The 19540-nt window shown below is 43.2% G+C and overlaps 1 protein-coding gene across 1 annotated transcript; it reads right to left on the bottom strand.

The window, feature by feature from the left end:
- Positions 1-918: 918 nt before the first annotated feature.
- Positions 919-17975, bottom strand: DLL1 (delta like canonical Notch ligand 1). Its single transcript, XM_026705149.2, has 11 exons — positions 16332-17975; positions 15293-15631; positions 13227-13287; positions 12601-12858; positions 7294-7354; positions 6403-6533; positions 6091-6260; positions 5769-5985; positions 2278-3070; positions 2063-2177; positions 919-1625 (listed from the first exon to the last, which is right to left on the bottom strand). The coding sequence occupies exons 1-11, from the start codon at positions 16389-16391 to the stop codon at positions 1620-1622; spliced, it is 2211 nt and encodes a 736-aa protein (XP_026560934.1). The 5' UTR covers positions 16392-17975; the 3' UTR covers positions 919-1619.
- Between the last annotated feature and the right edge of the window lie 1565 nt (positions 17976-19540).

Below are 19540 nucleotides of genomic sequence, written 5' to 3'. Positions count from 1 at the left end.
TGAAAGCCATAAAATTTTTCCAATAAGTTAACTCGAATTTATTCCAATGCAAGTTTTGTGATTTTTCTAATAAACTAGGTATTCAAAGAACGTTTTTGCGTGTAAAACCTGAAAAGCCCAAGCTTTTTTTTAAAATTCTACACTTGAATAAATAGCTATATTCCATGAATGGGCTTCACGTTCTAACCAGCAAATCTGGAAAAATTCTAATTTAATCCTAGTGTAATATACATTAAATCATAGAATTTGGAAGAAACCATAGAGGTCATTTAATCCAACCTCCTACCTGATGTGCTTTTTTGGCCAATAGCACTCATTTAAATGTGAGAAACTACATTCATATTATTTACAAAACTTATCTACCCAACCCATTGCTGAATCCCAGTTTGCTCTTTTCTCAATGACACAATAGTTCTATTATAGCCCTGCCCCTTCACGCCCCTTGTTTTGCCTTTCTGTTGATAACTGTCCTATGGGAGCACAAAAAGATAAGGCTTTGATTGCACTACACATCTACCATGTTGCCTTCCTTGGTCTCTCCGAGACCCCTACTGTTAAGGTCTTTTAAATTCTAAATTTAATTAGTAATGAAACATGGAATTTCAAACTGTAGGAGTAGTGGCAGAATCTGGGGACAGAGTTAAAAGAGGGATCAGTCTAGAATCCCTACATAGTTATAAACAAACTAAACCCAACCTCCCTTGAATTCTGTTGAAGCCCAAGCAGGTGCCTGTTAGTTCGAGTGCATAGGCATGATTAGCAATAAATCAATTTAATTAGACCTTCACATATGGACCTGATTTTTCATGCCTGACACAAAAACTGACAAGACTATCTTCCTTGATGTTGCTGGTGTACCAATAGCAGCTTCTCAACTGTGAATGTGCAAAAAAAACCCAAAAACATATGCCTTGGATATCATTAATAATATTTATTTTGGAAAAATATTTTAAAAATGAATTTCTTTATTAACAAAAACAGTAAAAAAAACCTCAAATAACATTTTGCACAATGTTTCATAAATACATTATATACAAAAAAAAAAAGTCACATAGACCCGAAGTGCCTTTGTACATATTTACCAAAAAAAGTTAAATTATTAAAAAAAATCACAAAATACCCCAGCTTTACAAATATCCTGAAAATAATTTTTACAGATTAAAAAAAATAACACACTTTCTTTCCCCACCTAATAAAAACACATTTTAGTATAAAAAAGGACAGTAAAGGCAGTGTCTGTATCTCAAGAATCAACTGGCTCATAGAATCCAAAATACACACTCCAGGCAGTGCACACTTCTTGTGTAGGAATTCAGTCCGTTCATTTAAATACATATAAGGGGGGAAAAAATCAACTGACCATAGTGCAATGATAAATCTTCATAAAAGGCAGTGCAACAGGTATCTTAGAACACAGAGCTTGACCTAGCCTCCGTCACGTATTATTTGCAGTCCCTTTTGCTAACTTCAGTAGAGAACCAGCTCAGTCTGAATTTAGTTTCTCAGCAGCAGTCAGTGAAGGAATCTTTCTCCCTTTCCTTGTGTTCAGCAGCATTCATTGGGGCATATCACCTTTGAAAATTGTTTCAAAACAACAATTTTGCCATGTCATCTTTCTTTTACACCTGCAAAGGTTCAAAAGAGAGGCAGAGTGAAAAACAATAATTCAAGGACACCCATTAAGACATAAAAAGGTATTTACTTGATCATTCGGAAAATCAAATTATCTCCTCCAGATGAGGCATTTTAAGGAAAGTGGTTTTATTTCCCACCCACCCACCCTTCTCCATAGACAGGGTGACTAAAGCATTTTATTGGACAGAATTGAAAGACTGGAATCTGTCCGCCAATGGCTATTGATGGGATGATGATACCACATATTTTTATGGGGAAGATTCATATATCTCATGGGCATTAATTTTAAAATTGCCCTACTAACTCATCCTACAAAGTAAATAAACCATTATTAGGGCATCCCTTGGAACAAACTGAGCTGCATCAGAGGGAGTGATGCAATTAGTACAACGGGACAGATTTTGAGCCTGGGAGAGACTATATCTACCTCTGTTGCGATGATACATTCATCTTTCTCTTCTGATATGACATACACTGACTGGTACTTTGTGTCTTTTGAAGTGGAATATACCGATTCTGGCCGTTTTCTTTCAGATGTTTCACTGCAAAGAGAAAAATCCAGATGAGGTTGGTTTCTTGAATAATTTCAATTATTTTTTGCAAATTTAAAACCTGAGCCATTCAGCCACACCCCTCCCATACCTTTTGGGCTGTACTGTGTTTTTCTCCTCTGCTTCTAAATCGTATGTTTCGCCCTTAGCTTCACATCTCCCATGATCCTCTTTAACAGTGTCCTCATGCTTGAGGTCATGGACCAAATTGTAATCCACTGATGGATATCTGACTTTGTAGCCATTTTTGTCAGCATTTTCGCTGTGGAAGTCTATTTTCTTGTTCGTATTCTTAATCTGGGTGGCACCAATGACACTTATGGAGATGTCCTTCTCTCGCTGACAGTTGGCCAGGTTGTTCATGGTCTCAACTTCACTCCTACAGGCATCTTGCTGAGGCTGCTGCTTTTGTGTTTTCAGACGAAAACAGACCACAATGGCAGCACAGCCCAGCAAGAGCATAAGGACTAGGATAACTCCAGCACACACTGCAATCCACGGGAACTGGGAGCTCTGACGTTCTTTGTACGTATCGGTGATGTCAACGATGACTGCTCCTTGAGGGGGTTCAGGAAGCAAGAACTGGCAGTTGAGGCCCCCATAACCACGTGCACATTCACACACGTAACGGTTGTTTCTTTCATGGCAAGTAGCCCCATTGTGGCAGGGACCATGCTCACATTTGCTGACAGGAGTGCTACAGTTCTTTCCATTGTATCCCGGAGGGCAAGTGCAGGAATAGTCGTTGACTCCATCTTGGCAGGTCCCTCCGTTTAAGCAAGGAAAAGAGGCACAGTCATCCACGTTATCATCACAGTGTCTTCCCGTGAAGCCAGCCTGACATTGGCATATGTAGGAATTCGTAAGATCCACACACTGAGCTCCTGCAAAGGTTTGGAGAGGACAACGATAAATAGGAGGAACTAGACATAGGGGCTGACAATGCTACTGATGGATCTATTATATCTATCCAGGGTGCTGCCTATTTCATCTTTGCAAAAAGCCTGCAAATAAGAGACAGGGACAATTCAAGGTCATCCAGTTTTATGGATTCAAGATGACCAGGGTTTACAAAATCAGTACCTCAAAAGCTTACTGCTATAGAGCTTTTTGCTGTTGGCTTAAAGTATTTAATTTTCATAAGAACAGAACAGGAATGAATGAATGAATGAATAGTACATTCTTCTAAGCAATCATATTACTTGTATGATATATTTTTACGACTATTTTAAAGGCAGGCTTCGATTACTGTAATGAAAAGGTGGAGAACTATGGCCCTTTTATGATTTGTGGCCTTCAACTTCCAGAATTCCTGAACCCACCCCTGCTCTAATGAATGGTTGTTTAGAGTATTTAAAAATCAGGTCACTTATCTGGTTGCTTTGAAATGTTTGGGGGTGGGGTTTGTACTTGATTAACATAATACTGTCTAAGCAACTAAGAGTGAAACAAGTTACCAACCGCCTTAAAACAGGATAAAAGCCTTCAGGTTATTTTAAGTACATAACAGAACCAATGCGGCAGCACATATTCTGCGTTGGGCCACCTCAGGCTATTTTCATACCCAACAGAAAAAAAATGTTTTTTTTCATACATGACATGAACAAATGAAATCTCCCCAAACATTACAAAAATAAGATTATCTTTCCCACCTCAATTTCTTGTTTTCTACAACCTGTTCCCATAATTTTCTTAATTAAAGTGGAGCTTAATATGTTACGGAAACATTAAAAGGAGGCTAATTCAGTCAGTTAACTAACTCCCAAGACTAAATTTAGCCTAAATCCACTGCTGAACAGGGATAAACTATTTCCTACCAACTACCTTGGTGTGGAACACCAATCCTAGTCCAGTGTCCTATTTTGCACAACTACCCCATGAAGAGTGAGAGAGCATGTGCCCCTGAAAAAGCTAACCTCTTCCTCACGGAAGACACCATAAATGTTATCAGCACACAGTATTCCTTCCAAACACTCTGACCGAAGTGCTTGAACGTTCCCCTATGCTGCATCTCTAGGCAAGGAGAAGGGAATACAGCTTTGCCAGTAGCCTTTGGGTTCAGGTCTCAAAGTCCCGAGTACTTCCTAAAGGCACCGGGTGAGATTCTGCTCTTCCCAGATATGACTATTTGCTATGAGAATCCACCAGCAAATTTGTGGGACAAGGGTCAACTGACTATAAAGATTTTCAATCATCCAAAGACAACTGGACTTGGTTTATTTTTCCTTTGAAAACATTTTACTTCTCAGCCAAGAAGCTTCTTCAGTTCTTGGATGAGAAATGAAACATTTTGAAAGGGAAAAAAAGAAAACAAGAAAACCCAATTGCCTTTCGGAAAAAGCACCTTTGGGAAAACTTCCAAATATGAACTTTTCATCGATAGATAAAAGTGGAGCATTCAAGAACATATTGTTACTCCTGCTTTAACTGAAAAAGGATAAACCGACTCATCAAGTCAGTGTCATTGAGCCTGGTACTTCAAGATCAGTTGACAGCCAGTTTCATCACCAACCAGATGGACTGAGACTCCAACATCTTTAAGGAGGCATCATGTATGGATTTGGTGGCATTAAGCATCACGTTTATAAGGACTGTATTTTTGCTAAAGAGGGGTATGCCCTGCCATCCTACAAGGGCTCCCTTAAATGGAAATCCCCACATACAATCTTACAAATGGGATTTCAGGCTCTTTTGGCCTTATTTCACATATAGATTGATAAAGGTTACATGCTTTCAACGTTAGGTTAAAGAACAGCAAGCCTCTCAGATTAATTCAGACAAAACTCTGGAGTTTACAATTTTAGTTTTAAATGTTAGTCTGGAGTCTACAAATTTTAGTCTTACTGCACAATGACTGGATCATTCCAGCCGGCAATTATACTGATTTAAATTTTCAAATTAACCTTTTATATCTAGGTTTCTTTTTGGATTCTGACTTTAGCCTAGTTTGGAAAGGAAAAAATAAAACAGATGTGAAACTCAGCTTTCCTGAATCTGATGCCCTCTATGTTGAACCTCAACTAGCATACTCAATGGTACCTGAACTGGGGAATTGAAAGAATTGAAATGCAACATGACTAGAGGAAGCTGGGCAAGGCAGATAAATCAGAAATGTTATCGGGGAAATGCCATTCATATTAAATGCACCCTTCTTCTCCTTATGAAAGGCCAAAGTAAAATTTCTCCAAACGGGGAAATTGAGTTGGTGTCTTTTTGTGTTCTTATCAGTTTCCCGGTTTTATAAAAAGCTGCACAACAGCTTCAGAATTGTTTAAGAATCACTGAAGAGTGTCAGGCTTACTCTTGAAGATCACACACTCACAAACGGTTGCTTCTCTTCCCACAGAAACCAGTGTGGCTTAGCACGCTTCAGCACTGCTTGGATCTCTCTCTCTTCCTCCATTAAATCAAGACCTCCCATTATTATAGCATGTCAAGGGAACGGCAGCGAGAGGTTTACTCGCTTCCCCTTAGAAGTTAAGTGAACTGCAGCAAGAAGGTCATTCACTTCCCATGGATGTTTAGGGCAAAATGGCCATTAATTTGAATGGGTAATCAAATACAGGTACCGGTCTGGCTTACCATTAGCACAAGGACTGGAGCTGCAATAGTCAATTTTCTTTTCGCAGTTAAATCCAGAGTAACCCACAGGGCAACGGCAACTATATCCACCTTCAGGGTTGTCTGTACACCGTCCTCCATTGAAGCAAGGCCCATCGGCACAAGTCATTGCACCCAGCTCGCAGTTTTTACCATAAAAGCCAGGTGGACAGGTACAGGAGTAGCTGTTCTCAAGGTCCTGTTGGAAGGAAGACCCACCCTGTTTAGCAATCTTTACTACGTATCTTAACAATTGGGACGAATCCCTCTTTTCAGACTAGGTGCAGAGGTAGCATTAACTTACAGTACAACTTCCTCCGTTCTTGCAAGGGCTGACATCGCATTCGTTGATTTCAATCTCACAATTGGAACCCGTGTAACCAGGACGGCAAGAACAGGTATAACTTCCTTGGCCCGTGTTGGTACAAGTGGCAGCATTTTTGCAAGGCTTATGGTGCGTACAGTAATTTAGATCTGTGGGAGAAGTTGCAGACAAAAAGGTTACATCCAGAAGATTGCCTGTGGCTCTGCAAGGACGTTACCTACGTTTAGTTTAAGAGAGATCCAAGCCTAAGAAAACTGGACTTGTATAAAAGTTAGAAATGATAGAACTTACCCTGGTTACAAAAAAGACCGCCCCATCCTTCCTGACAATTGCACTGCCAAGGTTGTTGGCAGGTACCGTGAAGACAACCTGGGTATCGGATGCATTCATCACAGTAACGCCCTTGCCAACCAACACGGCATCTGTGAAAACAAATTTTAAACAATTTTACAACAGGAAGTCCCTCTCAAGCTGAAAATTATTTAAATTAAAACTAAACAAACATCCAACTTAAGTAGTGTACCTCTTACAGTGTTATTGATTTTACTAAAGCTCAGAAGCTTTTTCGCTCCCTGAAATACTTTTTAGGTAGGTGAACAAGCTAATCTCTTTGATTTTTGTTGTCCTTATTCTGCTAGTAGCCTTGATTTATTAACCATCACTTTTATAAATCACCCTTCTTCCAAGACGCTAAGGATGCTAATCCCATTTAATCTCCACATTAACTCTGCAAAGACGATTATGCTGACAGAAAAAAATTGATTTCCCAAGGGCCACATATTTTTATAATTCATCAGTGAGGCGTAGACTTCCCTGGTCCAAACTAAAACACATCCATTCTCCCCTTGATTGAGTTATTCCAGCAATCACACCCATAAACCGCCATCTAATTATTCCATCAAATTAATTATAATTCTTCCATGATTTCAAAAGGCTAGATACAAGGCACAGTGCATCCATTATGTTTGAAAGTTAATGTGCTCCTACTAGACACTAAGCCCCATTCAACTTCTTCTAAATATCCATAAATTCTGGAGTGGTGCTTCGACTCCCTCTTATTTGACTCACACAGACATTAGGCTAAGAAGTAAAGCAGGCCTGAATATAATCAAATCTGGGCTTCTCAAATCAAGTTTGCTGACAGAAGGATGGAGAGGGAGCAGGAGAGGTCTGGAAACTTACTTGCATTCTCCAGGCTTGTCACAGAATCCATGTTGGTCATCACAGCCTGGCAAGCAAATTGCTGCAAAACACAAAGAAACCAAAATATATCCGTAAGACTTTTGGAGCCTTGTGAGCTTAGGTCAAATTCTTCTGTTTGACAGTCGAGTTGGTGACAGCAGCTAAATGGATCTTCGGAGCTTGCTAAGAGTAGTAGTTGTGCTTTTGTAACAGGGGGGCTTTACTTATCACTAGGAAGGAGCATTCCCTTTAATGCAGTTGCAGACAAACAAAAGAGAGCACACAATGACTCCTTTCCACATAAAATCCCATCCACCTTTTCTTCCTAGCAAGGGTCAGAAGTCCTATTTCCCCCCCACCCCACCCCACCCCACCCCATTCAATACCAGAGCTCCTCCTCTTGGTATCCTCAGCAAGTGTAAGAGAGAGGGAGAGGGAGAGGGAGAGGGAGGGAGAGAGCATGCACAGATAAGGATAGACAGCTGGTGTGCAGGGTGCCAGCCGGGACAGCTGCTCCATTGTCTATTCTCTCCCAGCAGCTGCCCCACTGCAACAATACCCCAACTCCTTACAGCCAATCAGGGCCAAGATGTGCTTTCTCATCAGCCTATCCCTACCCAGATCTAATCTATGGCACGCGCATGATTTCTGGGCAAAGGGGAAGGGTTTTTCTTATTCAAATAATTAAGTCTAAAGTTCTTTCACACACACACACACACACACACACACACAACCACACACAAAAGGAAGGAGGGGGAGTGGAGCCCGAAGAACACAGACGTAGGAAGGAGGTAAGCAGGCCAGCAGGAGGGAGGATGGGAGCAGGGCGGGGAGGGAATACTTCTGCTCATTACTTTGCCTGGTTATGGAACTCATTAAGCAGGCACTGTGAGTTTTAACCCCACAAAGCAAGCCAGAGACAATGACAAGCCCAGAAGGAGAAACAGAAGACGAAGAAGAATGGGACTGATCATCAGATTGTTAAAGGGGGTGGGGGTGGGGAGTGAGAGAGAGAGAGAGAGAGAGAGAGAGAAGGAATGAATGGGGCAAGTGTGCGGACGAGACAAGCCTGCCAATTTTGGGACAGGCTTTTGGGTTGACATCATTTCCCACTCCCCAACCCAACCAAGTAAATGCACCATGCATTCTAACAACTTGCTCACAAGGTTCAGAAATTTTTGGAAAGAAAAGCAGGAAGGATTTTTTTTCTTTTTCTTTCCAAAGGCTTCCAACAACATCTTATTTCTCGTCTCCTCCCCTAAATCTAATTAAAGGGGGCATCATACACTGGATGGGGTTTTTCTTACTAACTTGACCCATAAGCAAATCAGAACCATGGTGACCCTCCTGCTGAAGAATAGATTTTGGGCCTGTACGAAGTAGCTTCTCTCCATCCTGGGACAACTCCTTGATCTGGACCATTGCAGCGTTCATTAAGAAAATCAAATGACTCCATTTGGACAAATCAAATGGAAGCACCCAACTAGGCCGATTCAATTCAGCTGGCTGCTTCCATCCATTGGAAAGGGGTCTCTTCAAGAGCAGAGCAGGCCTTTGTATAGCCTAGACTAAAATGGCCGATTGTTTCGATTCATCACTTTGAAGAGAGACATTTCAATTCAGTGTTTTTGCCAAAGTACTTTGGTCAAAGCTTCATCCAGTTGAAATTCCCCTTCCCATCTCTGCACAACCCCCCAGTAGAGATGTTGGGCCTATGAAGTCGTAACAGTGTTTTGTTTGTTGTATTTCCTCCAGGAGCTCAAGGCCAACATACCAGTTCCTAGACTAGTAATTAAGTTGGTATGCCATACTAATTCTCATTGGGGACAATCACACTGGCCATGGCTTAACGTAATAGCCTGAATTTAGACAGTTACTTGAGGCATACAGTAAAAATTGTTTAAAAAAAAAAATCCTGCGCTGACTTCACCACTACTTTTAAACACTCTCCCACCAGGCAAAGTATCAAGCAACATCCAGAAGGAAAGAGACTTATTTCTCATGAAAGGATGGAAGATTTCATGCTAAATCATAACCTATTAATCTGTGAATTCAAATGCGAAGGAATTTTTTTAAAGAAGCATAAGGATAGCACCAAACTGATTAGGGCTGGCTGGACATCTGAAAATTAATGATATAATAAAGAACTAAACTGGGAGGAGGGGCAAATTCCATTAAGTCCTCTGCTAAGAGGTACAAACCTAAAACCTCTTGAGAATAAGAATTAATCATGCAATTTCTTGGAATCTGGCCAGTATTGCCGCTGGCTGTTTTCCATGTTATTTACGATCCACTCTGGCTAGTTAAGTATATGAGAGCTTACTTGCTCTGCTTCCCGGATATTTATATTTGCAGTTATGTCCCTGTAATGCATCAGTGTGTGACTTTGGATGAAGAGAGTCTAGTTCAAGGTTAGGCCATCTGATGCCCTCCAGATGTTTGGAGCCACGACCCTTATAAACTGCAGCTGGCATAGAAGATAGCCAGGAATTCTGGAAAATGTAATCCAGATCACTTGGAAGTAGATCTGGGTTTAATGGAATATATTTCTAACTTTACTTTTCTGAATTTCACTATCACTATTGACGTTTAATATAATTGTCTAGAGAACAAACTGATTTCAGAAAGACTTTTTTTGCTTTTAAAAATGGCATGACTGATAATCCACTGAAATTAAGGGTACAACCAGGATTTACGAGGTTTGGTGATTTATGATGTGCTTCCCTGCTTGTCATCAGCTGCTTGCAGAGAAGCAGCCTTTGAAACAGCCCTCTTTTTCTGATTTTTTAACTGCAGCTGTGCCTCGTTCAGCAGCTGAAGTTGAAAAATCAGGAAATAAAAATCAGGTAAGAGCCCGGGCGGACAGATGGGCAAAAACATCAGCAGACATAGAACCGGTTCTATGTCTGCTGCTCTTCAGAGCTACCGGTTCTACAGAGGTGGACAGAACCGGTAGAAACCCATCCTGGGTACAACTTCTATTTGGGGGACTTCCCCTTGTATAAACATCAGCTATCAAGCTTTCCCTGTGTCACCCAGGCCTTTCCTAAGCCAGTCCTAAGCCTATGCTAGTTTCTTCTTACTAGACTAAGTTAGTCTTTCAGAAAGGAGGACAGTCTAGAACAAGGGTCTTCAAACTTGGCAAGTTTAAGACTTGTGGACTTCAATTCCCAGAATTCCTGAACTAACACGACTGGAGGAGGAATTCTGGGAGTTGAAGTTCACAAGTCTTAAAGCTGTCCAGTTTGAAGACCCCTGTGGTCTAGAATAGTAACATGCCAAGGGCAAAAAATAGGGGAGACAGTTAGGATTTTGTTGTTGTTTTTAATATCTTTTCCAAATATAAGATTGCAACCATGTATTTACTAAGCCACTAGGATGTCATAGAACTACTTGCTAGACAGTAAGTGAAGGAAATGGTTGGGAGATAAAATGAAGAAAATGAGAACATTTTGTCACCTTTTTCTGTTCTTCTCCTCAACACTACCCTACCCATATCTTAGATCATTTACTATCCAACACTGTATAATTCTACAGCATCTGAAAGCTGACCTAATTCAATGGTCTAATGGTCTAATAAACATGCCATCTAATAGAAACATTGGAATTCAGATAAAAGAAATAAGAACTGCCTTCTTTGCTCATAGCAAAATGCATTTATTGGACAGCCAAATTACGATAGCCATTTCGATGCATGTCAGTTTGTTGGATGCACTCAATAAATAATAGAGGGAATTAGGTGGATCAATTTGGCTTACATTACTAATTAATTAATGAACAATACAGCCCTTTGTGGGATTTGTAAGGTTTAATGTCAGGGTTGTCTGAGACATTTTGCCACCCGAGATGAATGACAAGATGGCATTATCTTCCTTTCCCATACAAAGAAACCAACAAGATGCCTTTTTTACTTTGATTTTGGCATTGATATTTGACTCAGTTCAGTCTAGCATCCAGGGTCTTGTTCCATAGCAGAAAAAAGCAGCTGAGGAGTTTAAGAATTGCAGCAGGGATACCAGCTAGAGGCATCTCTTCATCACGCTCATGGTATGGCTAACTTTATTTAATGTCCATTAAATGTAGTTACATTTATTCGAAGAAAAAATTACGAACTTCAAGTAACTTTATTCTACAGCAAATTTGTTTAAATTGTCACTGAATATGTATGTGAGTTTCCTTAATTGCTTCATTCACTGAAGGGTCAGGCCTCCAATTAAAATAATTTGACTGTTACTCTGATTCTCTAATGGCCACTATTATATTGATCAAGAGGGAATTATGGAATTCTTCACTTTTTGAAAGAAGGAATGAGAGTTCTAAAACACTATCAACTTGTTCCAGAGCTTCTATATCAGCCTTTCCCAGTGTAATGCCCTCCAGCTGTGTTGGACTATGGTATCCTGGTTGGGAATTATGGAAATTGAGGACTAAAACTGCTAGAGGCTACAGGTTGAAGAAGTTGCTGTACATAATTTGGCTGATGTTCATGAAGGAAATTTCTAACTTAAGATAGGATCCTACATTTTGCAGATATTGTTTCACTTGCAATTTCAAAGAACAGAATCCAGCTGGCATTGATGTTAAGCCCTTGCAATTCTCAGATTTTAAACGGATTAATACTTAATGGATCTCTGCATTCAAAATTACAAAGAATTGTTTTGGATCTTGCAGCATCTCTCTGCTATTCATTATAGCAGCTTGATTTTTTTCAGGGTTCTATGAAAATTTGAAAACATGTTTGTTTTAAGGAATCAGCTCAACAAAATTAAGGCAATTCTTAAAACAATGAGACCTTTTCTTCAAAGTCAGTCTCTTTCTTCCAAATCACTCTTAAAAACAGCCTTAAGACATGTTAGCTGGACTGTGATCATAATTTTGAAAATAATGAGAGATCTTTGCAAGCCTTTATTCTTTTGTCCTTGTAAGTGAAGTTATCATACATATAATTATATGATTAATAATTGGTATAATTTTTATCATTGCTATTTGTTAATTTACCTCATTTCATGATCAAATGCTATTCATGCTGTATTTTATGCTTGCCAAATATCTTAATGAGTACAGATTCATAGTTTTGTGTGTATATATAGTGTCGTTATGTACACAATTTATTTTCATTCTTATCAATTGGAAATGGCAATGGGCTATACCAACAGACAACCTCCCAAGGGACACCACCATGATTTTGTCCAATGGCAAAGAGGGATCATTTCCCTTATTATTCATTGAGTGGGGCATGTTTGAATTTATGCAAAGTAACCAGAATCAACAGAAAGAAAATTGAAGTTTTCATCTATGGATACTCACGGTCACTGCAGTAGAGTCCCTTCCAGCCTGGATTGCAGATCTTTTCCCCACGTTCTCCACAAGTGAAGTGGCCAAAGGCATCATCCCGAGGGCGACAAAAGACAGAACAGCCTTCTCCATAGTAATGCTCATCACACACAAATCGGTAGGAGTACTTGAGGTCAGTGTGACCATTGGTATGCAGGTCACTGGACCATTCTTCCCCAACAGTCAAATGTCTCTGTGTAGCCAGGCGGCTAATGAGACGTTCTGGATTCTCTGAAGAGGGAGGGGTAGAGTAGAATAAGGAAATGGAATAGCAACACAGTTCAGTAATTAAGAAAGACCTAGAAGATCTTTGGGAAGGGTTGGGTGTTTCTAAGTATGTTGCTGAAGACAGGTGTTTATGAGAGAATGCTATTGGCTTGACTTCTAGCCCAGTGGCTGAAGACAATGTAAGACAAGTCCATTAAATAGGGAATTAGATTAGAAGGGATGTGTAAAATTGTCTTCCCAACTGTTGTTGCCTTCCAAGTGTGCCAGACTGTTTTCCCCATCATGGAAAGGTAACATAGAGGTCATGAATTAGGCAGTCCTCCAGGTTAAGAAGGACTCCTGAATATACCACTTGGGAAAACATTATTTACCTGTGCTGAGGTCATCAGGAGAGTCAGTGTGCAGAGCTTCAATGATGAGAGAGAAAGTGCCCTGCACGATACAGAGAAGGGAGAAACAATGAATGAGAAGGCCTGCAAGTCAGCAGAATACTATAATCACAGGAGACTACAGCCACAACAGCCAGCATGACTCTCTAATCCCCTGACTCAGGCCTCTCTTTTTTTTCCCCTCAAGGAAATGGCAGCACTTTTTCAAAACTTGCTTCCTGCCCTGTTTTTTCAGCCTGTTCATACAGGATATGGTATTAAAATGGAGCAGCGAGGGGAAACAGGGAGGGCCTGAGAAGAGCCTTGACTGCCAATCCTCCCCCAAGAGGGAGGGTAGAGAGAGGGAGGGGAAGGATGCTAGAAGAGTGGTGGTGGGCCAAACTGGCAACAGCTTTGATATTTCCACAGTAGTCAATCCTGCCTTCAACATTCCTTTAATGGATCAGCTGTGGCTCCTAGTGATGATCAACTGTCAACTTGCCACTGCCAAATAGCAGTTTGCAAAAAAATATTGCATTTCCAGTGGCAGAATTTCAGCATACCATACAATCTAGAGAAAGATGTTAGAACTGTAGAACGATGGATAGTCCCTGATAGGTAAGAACCACCTCCAAGTCAACAGCACTGGTAACCATTCAGCTGCACTGAATACTCCAGGAAATACCAGGAAAGGACCCACCTAACTGAAGGTCTTGAGAAAGGGCCAGACACCCTTTTGTAGGATAAGGAAAAAGTTCTATGCTTGCAAAACAGACACCCATTTTGATTACATCACTGAAGGCAACCTGGTACCATCCAGGTTGCTGAGGTTTCAACTCTCATTAACTACAGCCAGAAAGGCCAATGGCAGTGGACTGCAGGAAGTGTAGTCTAAAACATTTACATCAGTGTTTCTCCAGCTTGGCAACTTTCAAATGTGTAGACTTCAACTCCCAGAATTCCCCAAGCAGCCATGTAGTCCACACATCTTAAAAGCTGCCTCGTTGGAGAAATATTGTTCTAGAGGATAACCTGTTCCCTGCTCTTAAAGCATGCAAACAAGAGGCTTCTAGCATTTTTAAATGAGTGCAGAGCTGTTCCTTTCCTTTGGCATGAAGAAAATCATGGGGAAAGAGGAAAATAAGGCACAGGAGGTGGCCAAGACAAATGACATCTGAACCCATATAATAGTCTGTGAACTGCACAATAAAAGCCTCTCACGGAAGCTCCTTCAGTTATGACTTGACTTGAAATAAATTAGATCCTTTGGTTCTGAACCCAGAATCTGTCCATTTAAGTGCACTCAAGAGTACCATTAAGTGTTCCACCTTTTGGAAAGAGTAAAAATAATCCATCCTCTCTAGACTTCTCGACCCGTGCTTTTTCCATTGTGAACATCCATTTCCTAGATAAAATGGCATTCCAAGGTCATTTCCTCACTAATGATGTATGTGTGTGTGTGTAAAATGTATATACTGTATATATTGTAGCAGTCTCAAAGGTGCTTTTTCAAGAAGCAAGTGAACTTTCTTGTTTTTCTTTGAAGACGTTTCGCTTCTCCTGCAAGAAGCTTCTTGAGCTGTGACTGGATGGTGAGGAATGGAAGGATTTATATTCCTTGCGGACAGCTGGTCATTTGCATTCTTTTAGAAAGAATGCAAAGGGAAAAATGTAAAGGAAAACCAGAAAGTCGCCTTGCCTCTTGAAAAAGCACCTTTGGGACAACTATGACCTGGATGACTGAGAATCTCCATAGACTTCATCTCCATAGACATATAGCAGTGTTATCCCAATACAGATCACCAAAGTAATGGTTACACTTTTTACCATTGGCAAGACAGCCCTAATTAGAAGATGGCTCTCATCTGTGTCTGTAACTAAACAGAGTGGCATTCTATTTCCCAAATAATTGACAGGTTCTTCCACTGCATTCAAAATGCTACCTGATTACACGTTTGTAACACAGTTTAAGCCTCTTTGATGTGGACTTAAGTCAAGTCTACCCTCTTGAGGGTACCCTCCCCCTCCCTCAGTCTTAGGCCTCTCCTCAGGAGCTCGGGCGATCTTACCGGCCAGGTGAAGCCGAAGGGGAACCGGATGGGGTTGCTGAAAGAGGCTTCGCTGCCGCTGATGGCGGCGCTGTCTGGGACGCTGAACGAGTTGGCTCCAAGAACCGGCGTGACGGCACTGCCGTAGGTACAAGGCGGCTCTGGGGACACGCTAGTTTGGTAGTGCTTAAGGCACACGCGGAAGAAAGTTTTGCAGTCGCACTGTTGCAAGCCAGCCGGAGCGCCAGCGCCGGGATTGGCGGAGCCCAGGCCCTCTCGGCAGCAGTTGAGGTTGCCCAGAAGCCCCTTCTTATTGACAAACTCTTGCAGCTTCAGCTCGAAGACGCCGGAGGTCCAAACCTGCGGAGAAGGGCCGGGGTGGGGAGGGGGGAGGTAAAGGCACCCGGTTAGAGAGGCTTTTGCAGCAGCGAGGGTTGATCTGGGGCAGTGCCGCGGTCGGGCCTTAGATCGCCTCGAAGGGGCGAGGCAAATGGGTCAATTAAAGTTCTGGCGCCGCAAGCGGACAACGGCGCTCGTCCGAGGCGCGCGCGTAATGGGCAACCTCCCGCCGAGCCCCCCCCCCCGCCCGCCGCGCGTAATGGGCAACCTCCCGCCGAGCCGAGCGCGGAGGCCGAATTGTCCACGACGACGCGCCCGGTTGATGCCGACGGTGAGGTGGGTGGGTGGGTGGTAAGAAACGCGCGGAGGGGGGGTGTGAGTGGGTGAAAGAGAGAGAGAGAGCGAGAGCGAGCACGTGTCCCGAGTCTCGCAGACCCGGGAATCCTAAGGAAGCGCTCCAGCCGCGCTTTTCCCTTAACCGCGAACGCGGAAGCTCCTCGTGGGAACGCGCGGTACTCGGTTCTGGAAAAATTCTCGGAGGGAGGACGACCGGCGCAGGTTGCCCGCGCGTTCCCCACCCCGACCTTCGCCAAACCGCCACTGCGCTCCCAGAGAGGAGCCGCCAACTTTTGGGGATGGTGGAATGCCCAGAGCCCCGTCGGCACGCACAACCCCCCCACCCCCGCTCTTCCGCATCCCCTCATCGCCCCTGAGGGCTTACCTGGCAGGGAAGCTGAAGCACGCAAAAGACTACGAAAGCCAGCGTGGACCGTCCACCCATTTTGGCAGGGCTGATGAAGCGGGGGAAGGGGAAGGAAAAGAGGTCTGGGCTTCTTCCCTTCTTGTCCCCGGTTTTCCTTTCCAAAGGAAGAAGCGGCAAACCAAGACGAGCTTCTGTCAAGTCGAAGATCCGGACGTTTCTCCGCTCCGAGCCTGGCCGGAGGGGGATTAGAATGAAGATTTATTTGTTTGGAGTCTCTCTCTCGCTCTCTCTTTCTCCCCCCCGCGACCCCCCTCGCCGATGCCTTTCAGATACGCCCTTTAGTTGACTGACAGATCTTGTTTTAAAGATGAATTAGGCGCAAGGAAAAAGGACTACCCTCCTCTTGGCGCTTTGGTTGCTCTGGCTCCAACCAAAGCAGAGAAAAAGCCACTTTAATTCCCAGGGACGAAGAAAAAAACTTCCCAAAGCAGATTAAAATAATGAACGATCTGGAAATCCCTCAGGGGACGAGAAGATAATTCCCGGTGGCTTCAGGCGAAGAGTGGCGGGTTTTTTGTTTTGGCGTGCATGTGTTTTTAGTTTTGCAGAGGGGGTTGGCGATTACGCACAAGCAGCCGTTTTCAAATCCCCCAAGCTTTTGCTGGTTGCCACTTTCTGGCAATGAATTCCAATCGATGTGTTGCTTTTTTTTTTTAACCAAAAAAAAAAAATCCAAGCCGAATTTCACCACCACCACCCGCGCAAAAAAAAAAAAAAAAGGCAAAACGTTGCTTCGTAGGTTTCCAAAGTCGATGGCTCAGCGGTGCCCGCGTTAATGTCTACTCTCCGCTTTAGTCATGGGTGAGCTTTCGCCTTGAAACTGCCCGCGTGATTGGGGTAAAATTATTTTCCCTTTTTTTTCCTTTTTCTTTTTTTTCCGGTTTTTTTTTTCTTTTTAATTTTTTGCCCACTGGCTTGCTCTGTAGCGCTAAGGATCTGCCTGCGTTCGGGCGCCTGCCTGCCTTATATCTCGCCGGCCGCCTGCATGGCTAATGAGATGCAAATGAGCAGCCCCCCAATCTGGCTAGAGCGGTCACAAAGGAACCACTTTTCCAAGCCTCCCTCTCAATGGATCGCCAAATGGTCAGTGAGCTGTAAAATGGGCAACCCTCGTCGTCTTCTCCCCCCCCGCCCGCTCCAGCTCCCACCAAAATCTTTAAGGGGGAGGAGGGGGCGCTGATTTACATGCCTGCAAATTTGGTAACCGCAAGAACCGACCTTCCCCGCCACACGAACACCCTTGCTCTTCTTTCCCAATACAGAGGCTCGCTCGCGCTTTTTCTTCTCCGAATAGAAAAAACCTTTCAAGCAACAAGAAAAAAACCGATGGATTATTGGAAACGTCTTTAAAACGCGCCTATGCGTTCGCGTGCGCGCACCGGGCTTTTTTCTTCTCGCTTCTTTTCTTAAGCAAAGAGTCTGCAGGGATGCGTAAATCCGCCCAGTGTCCTCGAGCCTTTCCGACATCGGATTACAATTCCCATCACCTTGACCCAAAGTGATGGGAACTGTAGTACAACGCATCTATCCAGCGCAGAGGAGTCTCTCTTCCGCTGGGAATCCGGCATCTCTTTGAACTCTCCTTTTATGTTTCATAATGTCCCAAGTCTTGGGAGAAACGAGACAAGGGAAGGAAACGCGATTTCGGGAGACGTGGACGCAGTCAGATTCCCAAAGTGTCTTGTTGTACAGTCTTGTTGGTTTTTTTTTTTTTTTCAAAGGCGGTTAAACCCTCGGTTAGTTGCGCTATGGGGTTTGGGGGATCCTAGAGCCAGGGATACGGGCGATGAGTTAGATGGGAAGGTTCCAAAAAGTCCCTGCGCGCTTTTCCCTGGATCCTTACGCGCAATAACCCCCACCCCCACCCCGAAGACGTTCAGTTGCAAACAATCCGGAAAAGACCCTTTGCCTTGTGTTAAGTTCCAAGAGCGGGGAGAAGGGGGAGGGATGGACGAGAGAAGTTTGGCTGGGTAAACAGCCTTGCTTTTTAAAGACCCCAAAAAGAAGCTCTTTCAGTCCCTCGCTCCACTCCAGCCCCCCCCCTCCTTTTTCCCTTTCCCCTGAATTCTTGGCGAACTTGCAACGGTCGAAGCCCCGACTTCGTTTCTTCTCCCCTTCTCTCCCCGTGCCTTGAGCTGTCTCTTTCTGCCTTTTTCCCCCCTTCTCTGAGCTTACTTTTTTGTGTTGTGTGTGTGTTTAACGTGAGCGGTGTGGGTCGTTCGCGTGGCTGTCATTAAGGCAGTTTGTTATTATGGGAGGCCTGCATCAGTTGGCGCTTTGTGCCCTCAGCTGTATGGTAATGTGGACAAGCACCTGCTCTCTGCACAATGCAACCGAGAGAAAGAGCTCCCCTCAGCGCACGCTACTGACTCTACAACAATGTGCGCCCATTTTAAAAAGAAATCCCTTTCCACGGCCTTCCTTCCCCCCCCCCCACCTTATCCGAAATGGGGGGGGGCTACTCTGTGTCAACCTTATTTTTTTCCCCTCTCTTCTCCTCCCCCCCCCTTTCTTTTTAATGCATTTATCAACGCGGAAACTTTTATATTGGTTAAAATGCACACGTGTAAGAAAAAAGAACGCCCCGCTATCAGAGCAAAATTTAGTAAGTGCATTCCTGGAAGCAAATTAAGCAACAGCAACGCCAGGAAGTTGGCCTTGATAGGGCAAGGAAGATGCGCCTCCTTGCAAAACCCCTCCACAAACAGGCAGTTTTAAGGCAGCCTGAACTGTGCGCAAACGTCATTTGAAATGCTAGAGATTCCGGGGCAGCTTAGGATGGTGAAAGAGAGAGGTTTGGCTACGAAGGGCTAGCTGAGCTCCCTGTTCCTACGGCCCGCTGGAAATCTTTATGGCCGCATTATGGGATTTGAACGGCCTTTCCAATGATAAAATGCGACTTTCATTGAAGCAGATGGCTTGATCACAAATTGCCTTACAATGTGCGTGTTGGGCGTGCGGAGGAGGGGGTGGAGTGAGGAGCGCAAGAGGGGGGAAAAAAAATCTAAACCACTTCATCAAATCCAATTGCTGTTGAAGGTCAATTAAAAGAAAATCACTAATTGGATATGCATTGGAGAAGACAAGTCTACTTTTCCTGTGAATATAATAGCTGGGTTTATCCACCATGGTATGCCATAAAATAGTGGTTTTTGATTATGTACGTT

Source organism: Pseudonaja textilis, chromosome 1, assembly GCF_049901715.1.
Source record: "Pseudonaja textilis isolate UNSWEBS1 chromosome 1, rPseTex1.2, whole genome shotgun sequence".
Taxonomy (NCBI): Eukaryota; Metazoa; Chordata; class Lepidosauria; order Squamata; family Elapidae; genus Pseudonaja; species Pseudonaja textilis.
This window is presented reverse-complemented; position numbering and strand designations above follow the sequence as displayed.

Bases quoted from the DNA above. Each gene is read 5' to 3' on its own strand.
- DLL1 (XM_026705149.2), bottom strand. From the start codon at position 16,391: ATGGGTGGACGGTCCACGCTGGCTTTCGTAGTCTTTTGCGTGCTTCAG. The intron at 12,859-13,226 runs GTAAATAATGTT...CTCCCTCTTCAG, and splicing joins TCCTGATGACCTCAGCACAG to AGAATCCAGAACGTCTCATT. The intron at 5,986-6,090 runs GTAAGTTAATGC...TCCTTCCAACAG, and splicing joins AGAACGGAGGAAGTTGTACT to GACCTTGAGAACAGCTACTC.